Genomic DNA, 23,685 nt, shown 5'->3' with positions numbered 1-23,685 from the left:
GACAAATAGTTCGTGTCCCTTAATAACCAAATCACATGCCTTAGATTGGGGAAGCTTATCTGCCTTTCCTTCTATATGGTTTCGTGGGTAGGAAATACTTTATATCCCTATTACATGAATGATGAATGGGACTGTTGGTTATGGTCTGTTATTTGCTTGGCTGTAGTCAATATGTTTTCTTTGGACAGGGATTTCTGTGATTTATCTCTCTCCCAGCCTTATCACTTATTAACTCTGGGGAGACAGGAAAAAGCCAAGGCTGTATATAAGGCCTCGTGGCCATTTAGACCTCTCATGTCGGTGAAAATATCCCTTTTAATGATCCTGTTACACTAGCTACTCATGTCCTGATTACACTCCACTCCAAATAGGAAATAAAGGTTGTATTTCTTGGAAAGTATGTGCATAAAATATGCAAAATAATATGCCTCCTTGAGACTAGCTTTATTCTTTGCAGCATCGGCTTTCATTTCACAGATGCCACTGAAGTACAATGGGGGCCTTCTGTGAGTCTTGCTGTCCCCGTCATGGCATCAACGGTGTCTACCTTTGCAAAGAGCAGGAGGTTCAGGATCACCAATGACATTGGCCTGCGTCAGATGGGCAGCAATCGTATTTTGTGAGAAAATCCCCCTCAGCAGAGAAAAGGCTTGGGATGCAACCGCCGAATCACGAAAGCAAAGAGAAGAAACCTTCCCTCTGCCTCCAATTCTTTTCTCTCTGTGTAAATGGCTCATCTGGGATAATATTCAGGACATGTGGACAGGAGCAGCCTGTTAATGTTTCTTTCTTCCTGGGCCTTTTCCCATGAGGACACCCCCAAGGCAGAGGCTCACGACATAGCCCTCTTTCAGCTGAATCCTGAGTGGAGCCAATCTGATGGAAAAGAACACACACTCTTGCCTCTTTTCCCCCCTTCCCCCCCAAGTTTGCTTAGTTCCATCTCTACAGCAATTAATGTATGTGTAGAATATTATCCCTTGCAAAACACATTCGTGTCCATTTCTTTTATCACTGTAAGACTCTGGGAGTCTTCATCGCAGGGAAAACATGGCCCCACCACCTATTAAGCTGAGGAAGCCAAGACTGGCAGCCTAAGCCTGCTGTCTCCCTCACCCCCACATCCAGCCAACCCACTTCCACATCCTGTCCACTCTCCTCTTAAATACCTCCTGGGTCCTCTCACTTGATTCCACCTCCAGCCATGACCACCCAAGTCCCTGCCCCGAACAACTGCAATGACTTCCTAACAGATCCACCGACATCCGGTCTGGTTGCCTATGCTCCATCCAGCTGCCGTTTTCTCCCACAAATAAAGACAGGATCGTGTCCCCCTATCGTTTCTGACACGTCAAGGACTGTCCCTTGCTCTTAAGATGACAACTCAAGTAACTCCTCCCTGGGGCTTATAAGGCTCTGCCCTGGCTTGTCCCCACCCACTTCTCCAGGCTTCCAGGAATTTTTACAACATTCTAAGATGCCGCACTCCCTCCATTCAGTGCCTCCTCACCGGCTCTTCTCTGCTAAGCAGGCCACACATTCTCTTTCCCCAACTCCAGCCTACCCTACCCTTCTCTGATTGCCAGGTTAACTCTTAGTCATCCTCTGGATCTGAGCTCACTGCACCTTTCCTGAGAGAAAATATCTGTTTGATCAGCTGGACTCCCCTGTTACATGCTTCCCCGAGTCTGTTCCTAATTTTCTGAGAACTTAACAGGTTAGAAATAGTAAGCTTGTCAACATTTGTGTTCCCTTTTAGAGTATAAGATCAGTAAAAACAGGGACTATGTCTGGTTTTGCCCAATACCATTTTAGAACGTTTTCTAGAACTAGTTTAAAACATTGCCAACACTAGAACAGGCAATCCACGAATATTTTTCGAGATGAGTGAATGAAGTAACAAAACAGTAGAACAGAATTAGAACCCAGAATTAGAATCTGATTCCTACTCTAATGCCTAGAAAGAAGCAATGTCTTCACTCACATGAAAGCTGGGACATATACTATACCAATAAAAATGTGTTCTAGGGACTGAATCTTTGGATTTTCAAGAAAAGCATTCCATTGCCTGCTTCTTTCTGTTTGAGGTTCCTTTTAGGGAGCACTCATACCACGCCGGGAACTATCAGGGGTTCACCGCTTACTTTGACCTCCTTCCTCCTTACCCGAAGGTACTGTTAAAACATCATTTTACTGATTAAAAAAAAAAGAGTATTCATAATAGAGAGCCACTCCCATTTTTGCTTTAGCAACAACCCCAACTACTGGGTTCTCTTCAAGTCAAACTTCAAGTGAAAAGGGGTAGATGCTTAATTAACAGCTCGTATTTATATTGTGTGTCATCCAGAGCTGAAAGACCCACGAGGACCCGTCAGTCCTGGGCAATACATTGATGAGTTATCGGAGCACACCCACTGTTAGGAAGACACTCAGTCAGCTGCTTTGTCACAATGCGGAAAGTAGTACAAGGCTGGGGAAGGACAGGCCCTCCTTCAGGAGCCTGTGGACTGTGACGTGTCTACCTAAGGCCGGCTCAGGGGAGCTAAGGGCATAAGGAAGTGAATGGGTGAGTGGTCTAGGCACATGTGACAGAGGAGATCCAAGGACAGAGATTCTTCCAATGGACTGAGATGAGCCACAGGGAACATCAAAGTCCCCCGGCCGACCAGCTCCTTTTCCAATGAAGAAACTGGGGACTGGAGCCTGTGAGTGACCCGTCCTGTCTCGCAGGCAGTGAGCAGCAGAGCTGGACCCGGAGCACAGACCTGCCTGTTCCCGCCCAGTGCTCTGCCCACTACCCCACAGTGGCCAGAGAACCAACCCTTCAGAGGGGAAGTGGAGCATGAGCTGGGTCTTACAGGGAAATTACAGTGTCCACAGTGGCCTCATATGAAGGGAGTGGAGGCAGAGTGAGGAGGCAGAGTTAGGGAGGAGCTGAGAAGGCACGAGGCCCGGAGCTCTACCAGCTGCGTGGGCCAAGCCACGGGGTCTGAGCTACACGTTTCATACAGTGAGCAAACGGGGAGGGTTTCTCAGCAGAGGAATGTTAGGAGAGTGGCCTTTTGGAAGCTCAACCTGGCATTGAAGCAACGACCTAACGTAAGAAGAGGCTGAGGAACACGAGATTCATGAGGTGCAAACTCTCCGCTTCTCACCTAAAACCGATGATTGTTGATCCCCAGACTGCGTTTGCGGAGGAGGTTTCCAAGAACTCAGAACAGAGCTTTCTGGTTTGAAACCTCTTGAACGCAGAGTTGAACCTGATTATAACTCAAAAACCTTTAAGGAAGCTGGGTACAGACTGAATGGATCATGTTGCTAAGATCTCCAGAAGTGTGGTTGGAATTTGGGATGAAAACTAGAAGAGACGTATGTTGTTTCTGAAAAATCAAGACCAGAGAACTTGACGAATTGGCTACCTTGTTATAATATTTATTATTTAAGGCCATTCCTGAGAACATATCGGATATATCAAAATTATTGCATTCACATTTATAAATCTTTTGCTTTCTACCTTATCGATACTTTGCTCTTTTTGTTTTGGTTTGGGGTTAACTTTTTAAAAAATTTACTGATGGCTGCAGTTTCATTACTAAAATTCCTAAAGGATATTTCTCAGATGCCTAGGGAAATGCTAGAAGAGATAAACAATATATGTAAAATATTTATACCATGGTAGGGACTTGGCAACAAATGAATAAGTAAATAAGAATGGCCATCAGTTATTAATGCAGATTACCAATATCTGTCTAGATGCTCATGTGAGATGCTTTACATACATTTCCCTGATACTAAAAGCAACCCCAGCGAGGCATTATTCCCTTGTAAAGATGAGGCAACTGCGGTTCGGAGCCGTCACCCACTATCCCCCAAATAACCTCTCTAGTAAGCAGTACTGCTGAGACTTGGACCTCCACGTGCCATCTCTTGAACCCAAGGATCCATCACTAGGCTACGCCGTCTCCTTGGAAGTGAGGAAGGAAAGAATGGGGTGTGGAGGCAGGTAATAAAACAGGGGAAAGAAGAGGGGAGGACAGGAGGGAGGGGAAAATGCAAACAGAGAAAAGGGGGGAAAAAAGGAATCCTTGAAAGACTGGTGCTTCTCTTCAGGTTTCACAGAAGATTCAGCTAAAACGGCCCCTAAGATGTGCAAAGTTATCTTGGGCATGAGGTACAAATAGGAAGTATTTCCAGGAAGGGTTATCTTCAAAGTTAATTCTGAGACTAATATACAGGGATTTGGTTTAGTCCTTCTATGGGGACAGTAAGCTTGGTGAACAGTGTTTAGAATGGGGGGGGACCTGGAGGCTGACATGACCCAAAGTGACCTCAGCAAACATCCAAGCCATCAGATGGCCATCCCTTGGGACCCTCTCCAGCTTCAGGGGGCGCAGGCAGCATACGGCTCTCCGTGCACACCTAAGCTGGACAAACGTCATCCTGGCGGCCCATTTGTCTGGTTATATTTTCCCTGAAGGTAGCAGCCTCTCCGCTGGAGGAACAACTAGAATGAAGTAAAGGCTGCGTTTTGGATTTGGCCCCTGCTTAACAGGAAAACCAATTCTAAGAACTTTGAAGAGGCAGCTAATGCCTCCTAAGAGTCTTTTATCAGCTCCAAAGATTGCTTAACACTTAGCAGGAGAGATTACAATTCTAAAAGATCCGTGGCTCTTAAAGAGGTCACAGTCGCAGGAAAGCAAGCTGGGGGGAATAACAAAGGTGCTATGGAGACCCCCTTGCACAGCACCAAGGGTTTATGGTGGGTTTGCTTCCTCCCGGACTGACAGCCCAGAAAGCCAATTATAGGGCTTTGAAAACGGTCCAGACATCTCGGAAAGGGTGTTTGTTTCCTTGTATTAGAAAACATTTAGAATTTAAAGTTGCCTTGCCCTGGGTTGCCGTAAGAATAACCGGCCACAGTAAATAAGATCCCGGCAGTGCTGTTGAACTTTGTGATCTAATAAGCTGGGACTCACTCTGCTCCCTGCTCTGGTGGGGCAGACACCAGAGACCCGCACATCTGGCGCCTAGGCATTCCCAACATGTCCCTGGTCTGAGAAGCGAGGACAGAGAGCTGCGTTCACAGTCCTCACAAGTGGGGCCAGCTTGCAGGCAAATCTGTGTTCAGTCGAATTCCCCCCTCCCTCCCCCAAAAGTCTGCTTTTATTTGCATAGATTAGGGCATGCTGTTCCTGGCTCGGTTATTGTTGGCTGGTTCGTTTTTTTCTTTACAATTATGGATTTTTAGAGACTTCCACCTATACCCACCTACCACCCTCTCACACACATGCAGAAAGCAGCAACATTGCCTTAGTTTGGACTGCTTTTTTTTTTTCAGTCTGAGGATCTTTCTTTCTTTCTTTTAAAGAGAAAAATTCCAAGTGACATTCCATTAAGAAACAAGAGGCCTGGCTCCCCTTCCAGACAACCACCCCTCACATCTTGAAATGCTGTGGATGTTGAAGAAAATGAAGTGTGAGCTTCTGTGGGTGGACAGGGGAGGGGGGATGCCCACCTGCCATTTACAACCCAACCCGATGCCTTCGCTAGTAACCGGTGACCAGCAGAGAGGTGCACTGCGTGACTCACAGGAGCTGGCAGTGGCACCAGCCACCAGCAAGCGACCCTCGGTGGGGGCATTTAATGCTAATGATCAAGAGTCCCATGTGCCGTTCGCCATGGGACAGAGATTCCCTTTTGCTAGAATGATGTCATGTCACTGGGACTGGTAACAGCCAACTACATCAGTGGGGAAGTTTTTATGCCAATTTCTTCAAATTTTTCTTTTTTTAAATTCTTGTTCATTCTGTTACAGCTGTCCCAATATTCCCCTTCATGTCCCCAACCCAGCCCACCCCCCCACCCCGCACCCACAATCAATCCCCACACCATGTCCATGTTCACGGGTCACTCAGACAAGTTCTTGGACTAATCCCTCCCCCTTCACATTTTTCTTTTTTCAACACAGGGAGAGAGGTTAGACTGTCTCCTAGAATACTCAAAAACCAACTCTTCTAGTCTGTGGCCCAGTCTGAGGACAAGTCAGGAGAAGTGTTTTTTTCCCATAAATTTCCTGCACACTTACAAGTGTGCATGCACACCAGAAATTTCTTATTCTCAACTACTCTGCTAGATTTGCAGATCGCCACATTTACCTTCGATCTTAATTCCCTTATGCTGCAGGTTTTCTGAGATGTGATTTTTAAATTGATGGCAATTTTTTTAATGGTTAAAAAAAATTCCAAATAATGACGGGTCCCAAGCTATTTTCTTTTGAGAAGTTAAGTAATTTAATGGGGATGATTTAAAAAAAAAAAAAACTTTTATGGCCAGGTGGCTCGAGGGGGTATTTTGTTGAACACTGATTAAAAATAATTTCTTCTAAATGAGACCTAACCACAAAATGGAACCATTAATGGGCAGGGACGTTGTCACCAAGGCGGAATCATGCCTGATTGCCTCGCGCACCTCCCACCCCACAACATTTTCTTCTTCTTTTTCTTCTCCTTTTCTTGTTCTTAATAGCAGAGTAAATAAGCAGCCAGCAAGGCCTAAATGTTTTCAGCCAAAAACAGAGTCCAAACTCCTCAGAGAAAACATTTGGCCTCCGTGGTTTTGTAATATGTTCCAGAACACCAAGTTCAGCGAGGAACATTGTGAAAAACTCCCATCCCTCGGAATGATGGAGGGGGAAATGTTACAGTATCAGAAGTTTCAATTGGTCCTTTTCCTGCAGGCCTATAATGAGGCTTGTAAAAAAAAAAAATAAGTGCTATGTGAAAGTTCTCATGGGAAAAATGAATGGCAAGAAATCCTAGCTTTAAAAGAAACAGCTAATCTGCTAGTTTGATTGTTCTTCAAAACTTACGCTGAACCAATGAGCCTAATTAAAAACACTTGGCCTACTTCTATAAAGCATCATAGCTTTCTCTATGGTTGGTTTGTATACACCACACAAGTCCAGATAGACTATTATTTTTTCAAGTGCTCACTAACAAAGTGCTGACTTTGTGGAGATGGCTGAGCTAATTTCTTGAACTCAGTGTGAAACCTTAGCTAAACAAAATTGTGGTAATTTTCCTTAATTTGTAAAAGTGATTGGAGTGCAAACAAAATTTTCCTCTTGGGTCAATCCTATAATTTTCAATTAACTAAAACTAATCGTCAAGCAGGCACCAAACCTGCATTTTGTTTAAAGGGCTGGGAGGCATTTCCAAGGGTCAGGATGCATTAATTGTTTTTATCATTTTGAGAGAAAGAGAGACTAAAAAGCATGGCTGGTTTTGTTCCTAGTATTAAAATTCAAAAGGGAAGATGCTTTGAGGTAAAATGTCACAGCACAATAAGATTTGTTCTACCGAATTGTATGGTTATAAGTAGGACATGTTAACAGACTTATCTTCACTGTACCGGTCCTTTACTGAATGAAGATGGAAACGTGGGACCCGTTCCTGGAGACGCACTTTGCAGGGATGACGGCTACCAAGCAGAGGGCCTAGAACATCAGCAGTCCCACTGAGGTCCTTGGACCAGACGCAGCCTCACCTAGCAGCTGGTTAGAAATGCAGTTTCTTGGGTCCCACTTAGAGCTACTGAATCTAAATCTGCACTGTAAATAGATCCCTGGGTATTTGGTTGGCGTATTACAATCTGAAAATCTCCTAAAGTAAATATTAAACACTCGGACCATGAACTTGATGTGTTTCCACAGAGAACCTGCCTGCTCTCTCCATCCGTGGGAGGGAACTCACATTCACCCTGTGACCCTGGCTTCCTACCACAGGCAGGTCCATGTGCTAACTGCAGCTTACCGGGGGAGACAGCACCAACCCAGAATTAAATATGAAAACTACCAATTGTCCATAACACAAAAGCTATGACCAGGTTGGAAGAAAGCCATACTGTTCATTAAAACACATCCGTAACTCTATAAAGCAAACAAATACAGAGAGACTCAAGATTGTCTAGGGCCCCTTCCCCTTCCATTATTTCTCATGCTGCTTCTTCAGCAATCCAACCAATTATTTGGACAGATCCTATCATTCAAAAAATGCAACCAGATGAGTAGTAATAATAGTAATAATAATAATAATAATAATAGCAGCAACTCATTTGGTCATATAAATGGTGAAATAGAGACAGAAAGCAGGTCTCAACAGAAACTAGATTTAAACATAAAATACACACTTATGCATATGAGACCAAGTCACAGACGCCCAAGGCCAAGCCAGCTCTGCCTTCACCACCTGCAGGGGTCTTACCTGTGTAAATGAATCTTCCCGGAGTCCCTTTGCAGAACTGTTTGGACTTGTAGGACAATGTGACTTCCACCACGCCGGGGATGTGCCGAGGAGGTGTCTGCACCCGGATGGCATGAGGAGTGATCAACTAGGGGAGACATTCGGAAGAAAACAGTTGTCATTGTAGCATGGGAAGGACTCATTCTGCAACTCTCCCATCAGCTCTCAACCGACAAAGCTTTAAGACACATAATTAACCTGTCAGTGTTTCAAGACAATCTCGATGGAACCTGTATAAGAGATGCTGATGACAGACAATATTTACGAGTGCTCCGAGCACAGCCATAACAACTTTATCGGAGCCTTCCTACACGGCAGGCACTCTGCTTCCTGGGTGGGAGAGGGAACCTGGCCTAATGACATGGTTTATCTACTACAGGATATCCTTTGGAAAATCTCTGTTCGAAGCAGGCACCCCACTCCAAACTGAGCTGGGCCATGCCTCCCCAGAAGCCGCTGGGCCTGGTGTTTGAACTGAGCCCTTAAACATGTGGAAAACACAGAGGTAGGAAATCACCGGGCCAAGGCGCTCTGATTAGCTGCAGAGCATATGAAATGCCCCTAAAGACCATTTGGTGCATTAACTACCAGAGGCACAATCAAAGGGCTTTAACCTGCCTCCCTGGAATCGCTTATGGATCTGGCAGAACTAAGGAGTGTCCATAAAAGGGAAATGGGCGGTTGGGGAGGGGGCTGCAGAGCGACCACTGGTCCATTACACAATGCCACGTGCACAGTGAGAAAGCTCATTTCTGAACCCTGTTGGCAATCAGATTACGCCGAGAAGCAGAATTCATTTTTTATTACTCTTATCTTTGTTTATATAACTAAAATGTTATTAGTAGCCATAAACCTGGCATTATCTGGTTCTTTGAAAAATCCAGCCCTGGTATTTGCCTGGCTGACCTCTGAGGGTGCTGGATTCTATATGCTCTCTCTGTGGTGTCTGCAGTTGCCCACAGCTTGACTTCTTTTTACATTCACTGAGCTCAGTATTTGTGGTACTGAGTCAGTACACAGTGGGGTTATCACTTGAGTTTGTCCTGAATTATGTTTGTGCTGTTCTTATGGGTGTAACTTAGAAAGGGCTTTTGTTCTCACGTATAAGCCAGGCTCAATGCAAATGTTTTGCCCAGAAAATCACAGGTGATACCATGAGACGCAGGGTGACACCCATGGGTACCAGCCCCTGGGTCCTGCTTGGGTGAACTGCCCCAACCCAGGTCCTGGGGAGGAGAATGGGAGAGAGTTGACAATGCTGAAGTCCACAAGTCCTTTCTGTCAAATGCACTTTCTTGACACATCAAGAAAAGGCTGTCTGCATAAACATCTTTTAAACTTACTAATTAGAAATGCCAATCTTCTTCCACAGACTCTGTGGGCTATTTGTGGGGACATACAAGAGCCACTTCAGGGAAACCATCCTCGTGTGGGACCCCTGGAGACTGAGTTCATTTCCACGGCTAAGTGTTCTGGATGGCTAAGGACTTATCCGGAAAAGTGCACGCCCACAAAAGATACCGACTTCAAATTTTGTTCTTTTCATATTGGAATTCTTCTGAGATGCACACTGTAGGTTTTATAACATAAGCGAAGTATATATCATGTAATTTAGCCATGATAAATCAAGGTCGTCCTTTGGAATACCTTTTGTTACATCTTGCTGTGGTACAGAAAAGCCCTATGTGACTGCGGAGGTTATAAGGGGCTATTCCCCAATGCCCACCCCCTGCTCCCTGCCAAATAGCCCAGATCGCCATTGTTTTTAAATTAGGTCTATTTTATTCCATTTCTTTGTCTCCCCCCCCCCCGGTGTCCTCTGCACCTGCTCATTTGCTCTTCTCATCTGTAAGCACATCAGGACATGAAGTCCAGTGCTGTGCAGAGACCAGGAGAAAGAGAGAGGCTCTAAAGGGCAGTGAAAGATCATCTTCCAAAACCAAGTGCATGTTTCATCTCAATTATTCAGATGGTGTTTTTATGATGTTGGGCATGAACACTTGTTGAGGGTCCTGGGATGTCTCCACTGCATCCCTGAGGATTTTACATAAAAACATCCTTTTGGTCTGAACACTGGCTTGTATTATTATCCCTTTTTTCAGATGTGAAAACAGAATCACAATGGCCAAGTTGTTTGTGCATGATCCTCCCTGTTAGAGCAAACAGCAACACTGATGTAGCCCCCCCAAATCCTATCTTCTCAGAGAGAAGAAACTGTTTGTGTGAAAACTTTTAAAAAGTGATAAACTCAGAATTTTCAGATCCACAGACTGTGTGTGTTGTTTTTCCCCTACCCCTATACTATATCCATTTTTCACTTATGCCCGATTCTTGGCTATGATTTCGATGGTGGAATTTGCCACACTGTTATATTCCACACAGGTGGCGTGCTCCTATTTTTAAGAGCAACTTAGGAGGTAGAGCAACATTAATTCACAATAATACTTAGAAGAACTTTCAGTCACTTGGAAAATCCTTCACCTGCCCTCTCTCAGAGGGAAAAAAATTTAAAGATGGAAAGACATTAGTAACTAGATGAGTGAAGATGTCTTTTTACATACGAGGACTCGTGACCTATGAGTCGTTACACTGAGAACACAATCCACAGGCTTTGTGAATTGATTAGCCGGGCCTGTGAGGAAACTCGGGAACTGATCTGAGACTGGGGAGTTGGCAGAAAGCGTTCGGCTCACAGCACTGAACCAAATTTTCATGTATAATTTCATTTTCAATTCTAGTCAATTGCCCTAGCCAAAGCAGAGATTTCTGTTTGAAATAACTGCGCACCGCCAGTGAGGTGAATGTGAATCATGGTTGGAGCATGAACTCGCCGACACTTTTCTTTCTGGGGACGTGGGTCTGGGAACAGTCTCTGGCATTGACACGTGGAGTTGATGGCTTCCAGAGGAAACACATTTTCTCTAACTTCTATCAGTTTGAAAGCTTAGGCTTATTTACCAATAACTCACGGGATCATAGAATTCATTTCTCAAGGGAATGCTAGTGGTCAATTCAAGCCAATGTTCTTGTTGTAAGACCTAAGGACACAACAATTCACAAAATTCTAGTGGCTTCAAAAACAGACCCAGCCAGCCCTGGCTGGTATAGCTCAGTGGATTGAGTGCAGGCTGCAAACCAAAGAGTCACTGGTTCAATTCCCAGTCAGGACACATGCCTGGGTTGTGGGCCAGCTCCTCACTGTGGGGTATGTGAGAGGCAACCACACATTGATGTTTCTCTTCCTCTCTTTCTCCCTCTCTCTAAAAATAAATAAATAAAACCTTAAAATGGGCTCATCCACATCTTAGGGGAAAGACAGAGTCTGGATCTGGAAGTCTAGAGCCTAAGGTACCCCCAACAGTCCCCCCAACACACACACGCACACCCAGAACATAGTTCCTACATGGTCCAACCTGGGCGAACAAAGGCAGCCACTCCATGCAACGGAAGGAGGAAGGGCTCTCGTGAGTCCACATTTTCCAAACATCCATCACTGGAACACCACTTTCTCAGTTTTGCCATATTTACACATAGGTCACCTGTATGACCACGTACTTCATATATTCAAAATTGCCTTTCTGTTTAAAACATTTTTTATAAAAAGGAAACTTGCTATCACTACCTAGAAAATGGGTATCCCTGGCCAAATTAAGGTGGTACGATAGACAGTAATCTTAAAGTTAACTTGATGTTGTTAAATTCCAGCCAGTTACTGTTAGGTGTTACAGACTCATTTGCCCCGACTGAGCCTGTCCCCAACGACATAACTCAGAAGGACGAAAAGAGAAACAAATGGAGAATGGCTTTATCGCCACGTGCTTTGGTCCTGCTCACTGCCTCTGTCAAATCCCAAACTACCTCCTGCACGGCCTGGGACACACCATACCTCGGGAACTACCGTTCCATCTAAGTGATCAAAGGACAGATTCGCTCTGACTCAACTACCTTAAATTGCACTCAGCAAATGAGTTGAGCTAAAAATAAACATTCTTTTGAAACTCTGTAGCACCTGACACTACTCTCTCCCGTCTTGGAAGTCTCCGCTTTCTTCACTTCTCTGACATTCAGTATAGACCTTGGACTTGCAGCGTGTGCAGTGATTTATTTACCAAAGTACTTTCCTGGTCACTGCCTTCTAAATCCACCCCCTTGTGGGGTGTATATTCCAGGTGGGAAAACGTGGATGGCTGGGCACGTTAACCAAAATCATTTAAAACTCGAGGAAGGGAACCAGTCTCCTCTGCCTGTCAGTGTTTCCCAGACCTCAGCTCTCCGTCATTAGCTCCTGTTTTCCTCATTTTCAAGCTTTTCCTTTCTGCCAACTTCTTAATTGTAAAAAATGTCACGAGTTTCGTTCTGCTTTTCCTTGCCTGACATTTCTTGAGTTTACTCATTGACTCCACCACCTCAGCGAAACTCACTCCCAAATCTACACCTGCAGCTGTGATCCCTCTGGCCAAGCACCAAACTTTTATTAGCAACAGAGTAACAGGATCTCCCCACACTCGTCTAATTGCCACCTCAGTCAGTTCCAACGTGACCCAAGCTAAATTTATCATCTTCCTACCTGTCAATGCATTTCTGGCTTCCCTATTTCCTTTCTCAGTTAAGGGAATGCTATCCTTTGAAACACCCAAAATAGAAAACTTGGGATCACATTTATTTCCCTTCCCGCACCCCCCGCCCCTCCGGCGTCAATTTTCCTTTTACTCTTGCTGATCCTCCCCACCCACTGAACTCCGCTGTCTCTCTGCTTCTTTCTCCTATTCAGGTTGCTGTCATTTCTTAGACTAGTCCAATGGCGCTGTCTAAACATTCTCCCTCTGCTTCTACTTTCTCCTCCAGAATTATCTTCTTCCAATACAACCTCCCTGTATCATCATTCCCTGACCCAAAGTTGCACCTGCCTGTTTCCATACAGAACACATTCCAAACTCCTCGGTATAATACTCAGGGTGCTCCTAGACCTGACCCCCATTTGGCTTTCTGTCCCACTTTCCGCTTTGCCTCCGCACGTTCTGGAGAGCAGGGCGCGTGGATACACACAAACAGCAACCCTGCCTGACACCTTTGCTGTCCGGGCTGTTCCTTGCCTCATCAGCTCCCTTCTCGTACTCCACTTCCTCTCCAAGACCCTGACGGTGTAACTTCTCTTCCAACAGTTCTGCCTGACCCTAAAGCCCCAGTTACCTGTGCCTTTCTAAGAATTTATATAATTGTGGCGTTTACACGGTAAGACTTAGCATCCTTTGTTCTTTGTGCTATAAAGATTTCCCTACAACATTTCTCCCAGCAGACACTTCCTGAGATCAGCAGCACAGGCCAATTCATGTGCTTATCCTCCAAAATATTTAAGTGAATGCCCTACACCTGAGATATTTCCCAAATATTTCTGGAATAAATACTTACATAAGTTAGGTCAGAATTTTGCTAGATGTCTGACTCCATTAGATATAGCAATCTTATCCATTAGAGCCACTGCTCTTAACCTGGTGATACGTAACTCGCATTTTGTCAGTTGCCCTTAAAATTAATTAGCCACTGCTCTCGGGCACCCGCATGAGACCATTGTTTGGATTTCATGTAAGTGGTGAAAGAGGGATCTCCCAAGATCTGTGACTCCCATGAGAAGGGATAAGATGAAATACAGAGAAAAAAATAAAGGATTAAGAAAGTAATACCACCAAAGTAGCCCACAAACGGTCAGGGCTAAATGTCTATTTCTGTGGCATTAGATGGGGTTCACCTTCTTTCTCACACTCTTCCTCCTCACATGCGTGAATTTGTGTGTCCATTTGTACATGGGTGTGCTTGCCCAGGAGAGAATAATCACGTAAATAATACTGGAAGAGATAAATTCACCCACTTCTGGCTATTACGTTTATCATGAATAACTATTACTAAAGATCAAAAGTAGAATAACATTAGTTTTTGTGCAATATGCATTGCATGTGGTTAAATAAGATACATATATATCTGCAAGAAAGACTAAAAGGAAAATCACCCAAGTATCAAGAGAAGTTACCACTCGACGGTCAAGTTGCAGGTAATCATAATTTTCTCAGCATACCTCTCTGAGTTCTCTAACTTCTCAACAACAAGAATTTGTTAACGTTATATTCAGAAGAAATAAGCGTCAAGTGTGGCACGACATTGAAAGAAACCCATCCGGCCCCTGTGAGGCCCGGGAGAGCCCCCCTGTGAGGGGCAGCCTGGCTGCAGTACGCATGCTCCCTTCTCAGCTCCACCTAGGAGCATTTTTGCTTCTCCAGACTCGGAGCACCGGAGCGGAAGATTCCTGCAGTGGTCAGCACTTCGTATCTGTGGCGCTCTGGCTCACACCCAATGATGGACGGTGGACGTGACCTGCACGGGACTTCTGTAGCAACACCCTGCTGTCTTCTAAGTATGCCCAGTACTGTGTGAAGCTCCTTCAGTGACTCTGTCCTCTAGTATTAGGGGCCAAGCTCACAAACGAGGAACATGAGTTTCAGGTGAGTTAAGAAATATGAGCAAGGAACCAATCAGAAGTGGCAAGCCCGCCTGGCTGATGACCGCCACTCTGCCACCAAGGCTGTCCCTCCCTGAGACTGTCCACTGTTTTTTCATAATGGCTGGCTTGTGTATTGCCACCCCCCCACCCCCACTATCAAGAGGATGGACCAGATCCTCAGCCTCTTCTATATCCTTAAAAGTTCTGGGAACATAGTAGGGACTCAAAATGGCCTTTCTCACTGGTGAGAGGCTTGCAGAGAATGATTTCTCAGGAAAAAAAAAAGAACAACAACACCATTCCAAGAGAAGCCTTTATGCATGTTTTCCAACCAGTAGGTCTACATAAAATAAATGCAAATGGAAGTTCCAAGCCACAAAGCCAAAAAATAACTAGGATTACTAGAAAGCACAGCAGTGGTTTTTCATTACTAGCCCTAAAATTTACTATTTTAGCCTTCATCACTTTCAACACTAAAAAATTATTTTTAAAAAAGTCCAAAACAAGGAAAGAAAGAGAAGGGATAAAAGGGAGGAAAATTATGTTTCTGGGAAAGTAATTAACACTGATGACTAGAAAAAGCCTAAAATGGGCACTGGTACAGTGGTTTTTGGGTATTACCCATCCAAGCATCTGGGCTCAAGGTACGTTGGCCCACCCACCCACTGCCACGCTCAGTGCCTCAGTTTCCCCATCTCATACTGCACCAGCCTATCTGCTCTGTGGGAGTAGTTATAATAACAGTAAATACGCTTTATGTTTGGGTAGAGCTCCCTAGAGACCCTAAAGCACTTCCCAGATTAATTTTTTAATTTACGTATTAATAATTCTCACAGCATTCTCTCTCCTCCTCAATGAGGATAATAATATCAATCGCTTTTGAGACAGGCAGAGGGTGCTGAGTGATGGATGTGAAGCAGACACTTAAATAAGGAAACTGTAACACAAAAGCATAACTAAAGCTTCAACACCCAATCACCCAAGGATTTTTAAAGAGGCACCACAGTGGTAGTCACTGAACAAGCAAACGCATTTTCCCTCCTCTCTGGAATATTCATCTTCCTGTAGTTAAAGATGGTGTTTTAGAAAATATGATCTTTGGGAGATCCTGAAAGAAGCTGAGATATGAAGAGTGGCAACTGTGCCGGCTGAGCCTCCGTATTATATCGCCGCTCCCCTGGAGGGGATGCATCGACCAGGCGGGGCCGGCTCTTCTCCCGGGGTCCTCGGTGTATTCTGGTCTGTTCCCTAATCAGAGTTCTCTGGGTTTCATAACACAGATTTTTTTGTTGTTGTTGTTCCCAAGAATTGCCTGTCTCAAAGGCGGTGTATGATTTCTCGGGGAACGTGAGAGACAGCCACTGGAGGCATTTACTGTTTCACAAACATTCTGGTTTCCCTTTGTCCTTTCAACAAAATAACTTTAAACCAATGTTTAGCAAAATATGCTGGGTTACAGGAATTCCCAGAGATGAACTTTATGGGTGAATGTCAGAGGAGACTTTTGAAAGTTAAGTCTCGGGAATTGACTTAAATACTTGACTTAAACCCTAGCTTTTGAATAGCCAGCAGTATTTCTGAACTTGAAATCTCTCTCGCACAAACAAGACTCACAGACACGCAGTAGAGAGGTGTCAATACATTTTCTTATCTAGTCTGTGTCCCACAACTAGAATATAAGTCCCATGAGGATGAAAACTTTGTCTTGGTTGATTTTACTACTATGTCCCCAGTTTTTACAGTACCTGGCCCTCGATAAACACAGGGTGATACAAAACTAGGCTTACAGTTGTATGTGAAATAGTTTCTCCTTGTCTTGTTCTCATTAATTACGGCATCATCTCCCACAGGAAGAGCTGTAAACCCACTTCTGCCCCAACCTGAGCTTGTTGAACACGGAATGAATAAATGCCATGATGCCATCAACCACCACTAATAATTAACTACCAAAAAAAGAAACAATCAGTACTATCCCATTCAAAAACCTCATTATTAAAGGGAAAAAAAGTCAGTTTACTTTGTCCCCACAAACTTCCTGGTGGCCTCAGTAGGCATTTGCAAAACTACGCCACCTAATTCTTCCACCAAAAAAAACTGCCCGAGTCCCTAAAATCAATGCAGTTAATTGTGCAAGACAGCAACAAGATCCTCTTTCAAAATACCAGATTTGGGAGAGAAAAAGCTAAAATATTATACTTCAAATACCTTTGGTTTTGTGGGTTGATTACTGACTTTTGGGGGGAGTGGGTGATTTGTTTATTTTTTTTTAACTTTCTCCAGCTCTCTTCCCAGGACATCGATCTTGAGCCAGTTGGGCCCCATGAAAGACTGGAGCCCATCCCGACCGTCTGGGAGCTGGGACAGCACGGGCGCGTTCCTGAGGCCCAGAGCATTCCAGGAGGACAGGACCGACACCAGCAACGCCGGGTCCTGTGGTTGGAAGCTGCACAATGAACTCTTTCTCAAGGCTTGTTTTTCTAAATCCAGTCGAGAAGGAACATCATTCCTTAATCAGCCCGCCTTAGTTAGGGTCCTGGGTTCCTGCTTGTTTGTTTGAAATAGAAAAAAAAAGGTGAAGCCGGAGACATTTATGGAAGAGGCTGAATGTTATCAGAGTTGGCGGTTTGCAGGGTCAGATCTTTGCCTATGGAATCGGGAAACAAAAATATGAGAACCAAAAGATTGATAGATGGGGTAGCAAGGAATGAATTCACCTTTTACCGAGACTTTGAGGGTCTTTCAAAGCTCTAAGAAAAAGGTATCAAGATACTAAACAGAGACTCATTTAACTTTTTTTTGATATGGTTTAGTTTATATCTGCACACTACATACATTGATGTTTCCATAGATGTTCAATTACTCCTCATTTAACACGTCCCTGCAGGAGGGAGCTTTGCAGAAGACCAAAGCCAACGCCTCCAAATGCAAGGTCCAGCAGAAGAAAGGCCTGCCTGAGTGTGCTCGGCAGGGTACGTGAATGTCTCACAGGAGATGGACAGCAATTTGAACACTTCACCTAACATGTCATATGTTGTGCTTGAGTGTGATATTGTTATGTTACAGGATTACATGCTTATGATTTTGTAACAAAAGCATCTGTAATAAAAAATAAAGGTGTTATTTGTGCTGGACCCTGGACTCTGCCACTCCAACTGTTTTCACCGGAAACCTTTCCCGGATGCATTACACACCGCTCACTGTTTCACAGAGGATGTGTGGACTATCACTGCCATCTCTTCCTTGATGACTCAGGGCCACCATCACTGGGAACAGTCATTAATGTGCTGCACCGTAATAAAGTTTTCCATCTGCTTTTTAGGTTTTCCATTTCTGCTCTTGACATTAACCTGTCACTTCTGCTGTCACTGAGCCTGCTTCTAACCACCTGCCTCTAGTTGGCTCCTCTGCTATGACCTGGGAAAAGAGAGAACACAGTTCACAAAAAATTACTGTTCTGTTTACCCTAAAGTCTGTTATTTTATACAGTTACTTTTTTTTTTTGCTTACTGCTGGTGGCATGCTGAGTTTGGAGAGTTAAGGCTGACATCATTCTCTTCTCTGGATAAATGAGATTTCACGACATTCTCATTAGATGTTAAGACATGGCGTCAGGTGGACTTTGGTTCAAGTTTAACCTCTCTGCCCATCAGTTTCATTATCGGGGGAGGGAGATGAGATCAAGAGAGGGGCCACCTATGTAACTAGTGTTATTACAAGGGTTCATTGATATAATGCCTGTAATGAGTTTAGGAGACGGCCTCACTGGTATCAATCACTTAGTTCATTTCATTACTACTTAATCCTCTCTATAACCAACAGATTTAAACTAAGGTACTTATGTACACCCTTACTGCACAACAAATATATCTAAATATAAACTACCCAACCACATGTGCATTAACAAAAACTAAACTGCAATCCATCTGGTAGCAACACTTTAAAGCATCACTCAATACAACAGTTACTAATAAGGGGCATTTGTATGAATGAATTAACAAATGTCATTCAACAGTATTTTGTATAAATTTATATAAATTAAAGCTTCTGATTTAAGCTTTAAATCAGAAGATTTAAACTTAGACTCTGGGAGACTAAGCTGAATTGACCATGGAATCCTGCTTCTGAAGGAGAGAACACTCCTTTAAATAACAATAACTAAAGAAAGAAAGATATAAGGAACTTATATGGGAGAAATAAGGCCATATAGGAATTTAGAAAGAAGAGACAACTTCAATATTTGGAGCTGTGAGGGAAGATTTCAAACACATACTGGATCTTAAAGGACAGAGGATTGGGCACAGAAAGGTGGGGAAAAACATTGGGGAAGGAGGAATGGCATAAGCAAGGCAGGAGTGCAGAGGCGCAAAGTTACAATGGGTACAGCTCAGTGTGACTGCAGCATAAATTAAGATGGACGGTGGCTTGGCCCTGGCTGGTGTAGCTCAGTGGACTGAGTGCGGGCCTGCGAACCACACGATCGCAGTTCGATTCCCAGTCAGGGCACATGCCTGGGTTGCAGGCCAGTTCCCAGCAGGGGACCCACGAGCTGCAACCATACATTGATATTCTCTCCGTCTCTCCTTCCCTTCCCCTCTAAGATAAATAAATAAAATCTTTAAAAAATGCGTATCTGCCCATCATTAAAAAAAAAAAAAAGATGGACGGTGGGGAAGGATGTTGAGAAGAAAGGGCAGAGCCTTCAAAGGAACTGCCAGAATCCCAAACTAAGGAGCTGTGGCTTTAAGGAGAAGGAAGCCAGTAGGGTTTGAAAAGGAGGAGGGCTTTCATTCAGACCATCAGGAGCCATTGCAGCAATTAGCATGGAACACACACATGAAGTGAATACAACACTACATAGGTATCCATTTTCATCATCAAAGTCACCTGACTGCAGCCAGGTGTGAACTCTGCCGTTGATTTCTATTAAAATTAGAAACCCATCACACGTCTGTGATTTCTATTTTCAAGTTACACGCACACTTGTGTACCTCCTGAATGTACCGCGAACAACTAGCTGATCGTGTTGTCCTAATGTCATCTTTAACTACCCCATAATTACCAATGTAGAGGATAAATTTCAAGTGCCTTAGTCATTAAAAATAAAAATACAGACTAAACCATTTTTAGGAATGAGGTGAGCATGGTTATAACTGTGACTATATTAAAGAGGCCATTAGACTATTTTTAATCTGTTTTTTAGTATGCTGGCTCATTTCGAAATGATTTCCCATAAAAATAACTAGGGCTTGAAAGGTGTTTTTCAAAGTCATATTCAAAATTTAATGCAAGTGATTCAGGCTGCTCCTTTTATTCTGTACAAATAAAGTTTATAATTTTTGCATTAAGTATCTTCTACTTAATAGGTGATCAATAAGCCACAGGTTCAGTATAGACTTGGCAACTTACATGTTTAGGGGAAAGTAGGCAACAATTAATTATTTTAAACCCATGCATTTAATCAACTTTGAATTAAGCCTCGGTATAGATAAAATAAATGACACAGCTAGTTACATTACACCTTCACGATACCATAAAATCTTGAAAGAGATGATATTTGAGAGACTGTCTTGCTCCATCTTTCTTACTGTTTGATTTGAGTGGAACTGTCTCTCATATAAATGTGGTACGGATAACAGTTATTAGAGTGTCAGTGACATGTAAGATGTGGGAAGTATAAGGAAGTGTGTTCAGGGCCTACGGAGATATCATGAGAAAACCCGGTGCGAGCGATGGCTGGATGCGGGGGCGTCGGTGTTGGGAGAACTGGCTGTAATCCCAGCACAAACTAGATAATGAGTTCCCAGGAAAAGTCACTATATGGCTCTGGAACCTCTTTCTCCTCACTTCCAAAAATAAAACAGCTGTACTGGATGACTGGAGAGTCCCTCAAAGCCCTCCCAATGTTGTGACCCTCCACATGTGGCTCAGTGACATCCGGGGCCAGACAAAAGGCCTGGGAAACTTCCGGTGGGAACCTCCATGAGTTGTCGCCATTTGTCCTTTAATGCCACAGAGGAGCAAATGCTGGTTTTTATTTACAATCCTTCCTCTGAGCTGTGTGCACACAGGAGAATGTGGAGTGGAGATAAGAAAAAGGAAAAAAATCAAGAACCACATTGAAAACCCTATTTTCCCACTTTTGGACCCAAGCAGCAAAATTGCATCTCAGCCCCCAAACTACCATTGACCCAAGAGCGTTCACACACAGGTTCCCCCACAAAGGGGCTTCTCTGGGCTCCTCCCATCTCTGGGAACACAGCTGAAGGCAGCATTCACATGGGTGAAAAGCACCGCGTGTGCTCCTGTGTGAGGCTAACCTGCTCATACAGGGGTGGAGTGCTGGCTCCTCCCACCCTTGCCAAGGGGGCCCTGGCTAAAACTAGACACCAAATGTAAGAGCACTTCTGTTCAGAGCCTTGCAGCATCAAAGAATATTGCCCCAAATCATTCCTCGTCTGAGTAATACTCTGCAAAGGTTTCAAGCGATTGGTTCTCTCACCTCTACCCCAGCCCCATCCATTCATGATTGGATTTCATGACTTTATTTCATTAACATGATATGCAGATGCACAGCCACCACCGACACATCCTCCTGTAAGGTGATCCCCGATGAAAGGTTCTGTGGTCTCTAAAGTTTGGGACACTTCATGTACTACCTTTTAGGTAGTCATAGTATGTGGCAGTATTGCCAAAGCTCTACAAAGTCCTAGACCAAGGACTGGCTGAGTTTATTTGACTCAACATTCCCCAAGCTTACCAAGAAAAAAACTCCCTCCCTCACCTCTTGTACCTATTGATATCCCAAAAAACTACCTGGAAGATGAATTGCATCAACATTGTGGTGTAAGTCTCAGGTTTATACCAGATACCCGAATCTCGAGTGCACAGGGGGAAAATATTGACTAAAGACTTATCAAGAGGGAGATCCAATTTTGTGGCTAATTAAATGGTTTTGATGAACTTCGAAGAATCCTTTTGCAAATAGACATGATATTTGCATATTGCAAGTGCGCTCTAAAAGTAAAGAACGATAATGGAAGAAGAGAAGCCACTCCCCACTTTTACTTTGGGAGGGTTCTCCGGGAGTCAACTTATTGCAAAAAGAATTACTAGAATCGTAGCTGATTTTAAACAGAATTTAGTCCAAGCCCTCTATTTTAGGTGGGGAAACTGAGGCCCAATGACCAACAATGACTGAAATCTAGATGCTCTGATTGGGCAACAGAAGGACCAAAGTGAATACCCAGGTAGCCTGGCTCCTTGCCCACTGCTACCCGATGCAACCTTAGCCTGTGCTCAGATGACTTGTCTGTCTGCAGTCTTCTCCACACTCCACTCTCACCAGTTCCACCGCTGTACTTTCCTTTCAGGCAGCTTAAGTACCTTAAACTGCATAAATTCTCCCAGAGACTTCAGTGATTAAATGAAAGGCTTGTGAGACCCTAGAATGCCTAGCACAGAGATCCATCTGTATGTACAAAACAGGAAGCTTGACTGGTCACTCAAACAGTCTACTTCTGAGTATACCACTCATCTGGCCTCCTAAAATCTTGCCTCGAATTTGCAACTGCAGTTGAACCCTGGATTATATAAACATGCTACAAAACTCTCTAACTTGTTTCATAGGAACAAGTTGTTTTTCCAAATAAAACGCCAGATCCCACAAAGCTTAATTTTAATCTGTACCCATCCCAGTACCCAACCCTTGACTACAGGCAAGGCAGCAGAGGTCATTGTTGAGAAATTAAAGCAATTCAGAAGGAGATATGAAAATAATGATTATTTTTACAAACTAGTAGCAGGAGCCCCTTCCTCCACCAAATCACATGTTGGTAGGAAATAATAAACCACCAAGTTCCTCTCTGATCAAGAAAATACTCAACTCACATTAAAAATTAGTGCATATCCAGCCTGTTGGTTTTCTTGGGTTTATATATAAAAATCTACAGATTTTTAAAAGTCTTTGGTGTTAGGCAGAATGAACAGAAAAGTACCAATAAAATAAGCTGCTTCTTAAAAAAGAAAGAAAGGAGAAAGGGCAAGAAACAATGAAGGAAGAGTAACAAAGATGGCAAACCAAATTCAGAGGAAAGCCAAGTGTTCTCCCCAAACGTGGGGGCTTGAAGGAGGCAGCCCTGATTTAGGAGCAATGGAGTTCCACCTTACCTCTTCCCCACCCTCAGGGGACAATCAGTGTGATAAGCTGAGCTACTTATTTGCAAAAAATTGGGTTGGCAGGAGAAGAGCACAGATGAGGTTAAATTAGGCCGGTCCTATTCTCTTTTTTAAATTCTTTAGAAAACAAAACAAAACCCTCCAAATAATAGCATCAGCCACTAATCGAAAATGTTGTCTGCCTGTCCTGGCCCACCAGTCTGCTTCCCAAGAGCTCTCAGCTACAGAGTGAACAAACAGAAAAGAGACCAAAGTTTATCTAAAATTGGAAGACAAAGACCTAGGTTTTAGAGGGACATGACCTCAAGAGACCAGGTGGCTGGAGGACAAAGACTTCAAATAGGTAGGGTCTCACACTAGCAATGAGGTCCAAACAGGTTAACTGCCCTGCCTGAAGTCACTTTTGAAGATAAAGGAAGAGGCTGTCTTCTGCTCCCAATACAAAGCACATGTCCTTCCTAAGGATACAACCTTCCTACCAGCCAGTGGCTCCAACCACAAACATACAGAACGAGAAAATGGAGGGATTTCTTCGACCTCTGATTCTCTCTATGCCAAGTCCTCCTTATCTTAGAAGGTGACAGTAACTGTCCAGATACATCCAGCACGAGACAATGATGATACGGTAGGCCTTACACTCGAGTCTGGAGTGGTAAAATCCTTGGGTACTATTTGGGCATAGGCTAAATCATGGATAATCAGTAAGTAAATTGAGAC

At 43.8% G+C, this 23,685-nt stretch overlaps 1 protein-coding gene across 8 annotated transcripts in view; it reads right to left on the bottom strand.

Annotated features, from left to right (window-relative positions):
- The window catches only part of EBF1 (EBF transcription factor 1), a 376,209-nt gene that overhangs the window by 72,189 nt on the left and 280,335 nt on the right, over positions 1-23,685 (bottom strand). For all 8 annotated transcript variants that reach the window (XM_053665916.1, XM_053665917.1, XM_053665918.1 and 5 more), the window contains exon 10: positions 8,262-8,388. In XM_053665916.1, the coding sequence (XP_053521891.1) occupies positions 8,262-8,388 (127 nt within the window). The remainder of the gene's footprint in view (positions 1-8,261; positions 8,389-23,685) is intronic.

Source organism: Artibeus jamaicensis, unplaced genomic scaffold, assembly GCF_021234435.1.
Source record: "Artibeus jamaicensis isolate MK-2021 breed Jamaican fruit bat unplaced genomic scaffold, CSHL_Jam_final contig_432, whole genome shotgun sequence".
Classification (NCBI taxonomy): Eukaryota; Metazoa; Chordata; class Mammalia; order Chiroptera; family Phyllostomidae; genus Artibeus; species Artibeus jamaicensis.
This window is presented reverse-complemented; position numbering and strand designations above follow the sequence as displayed.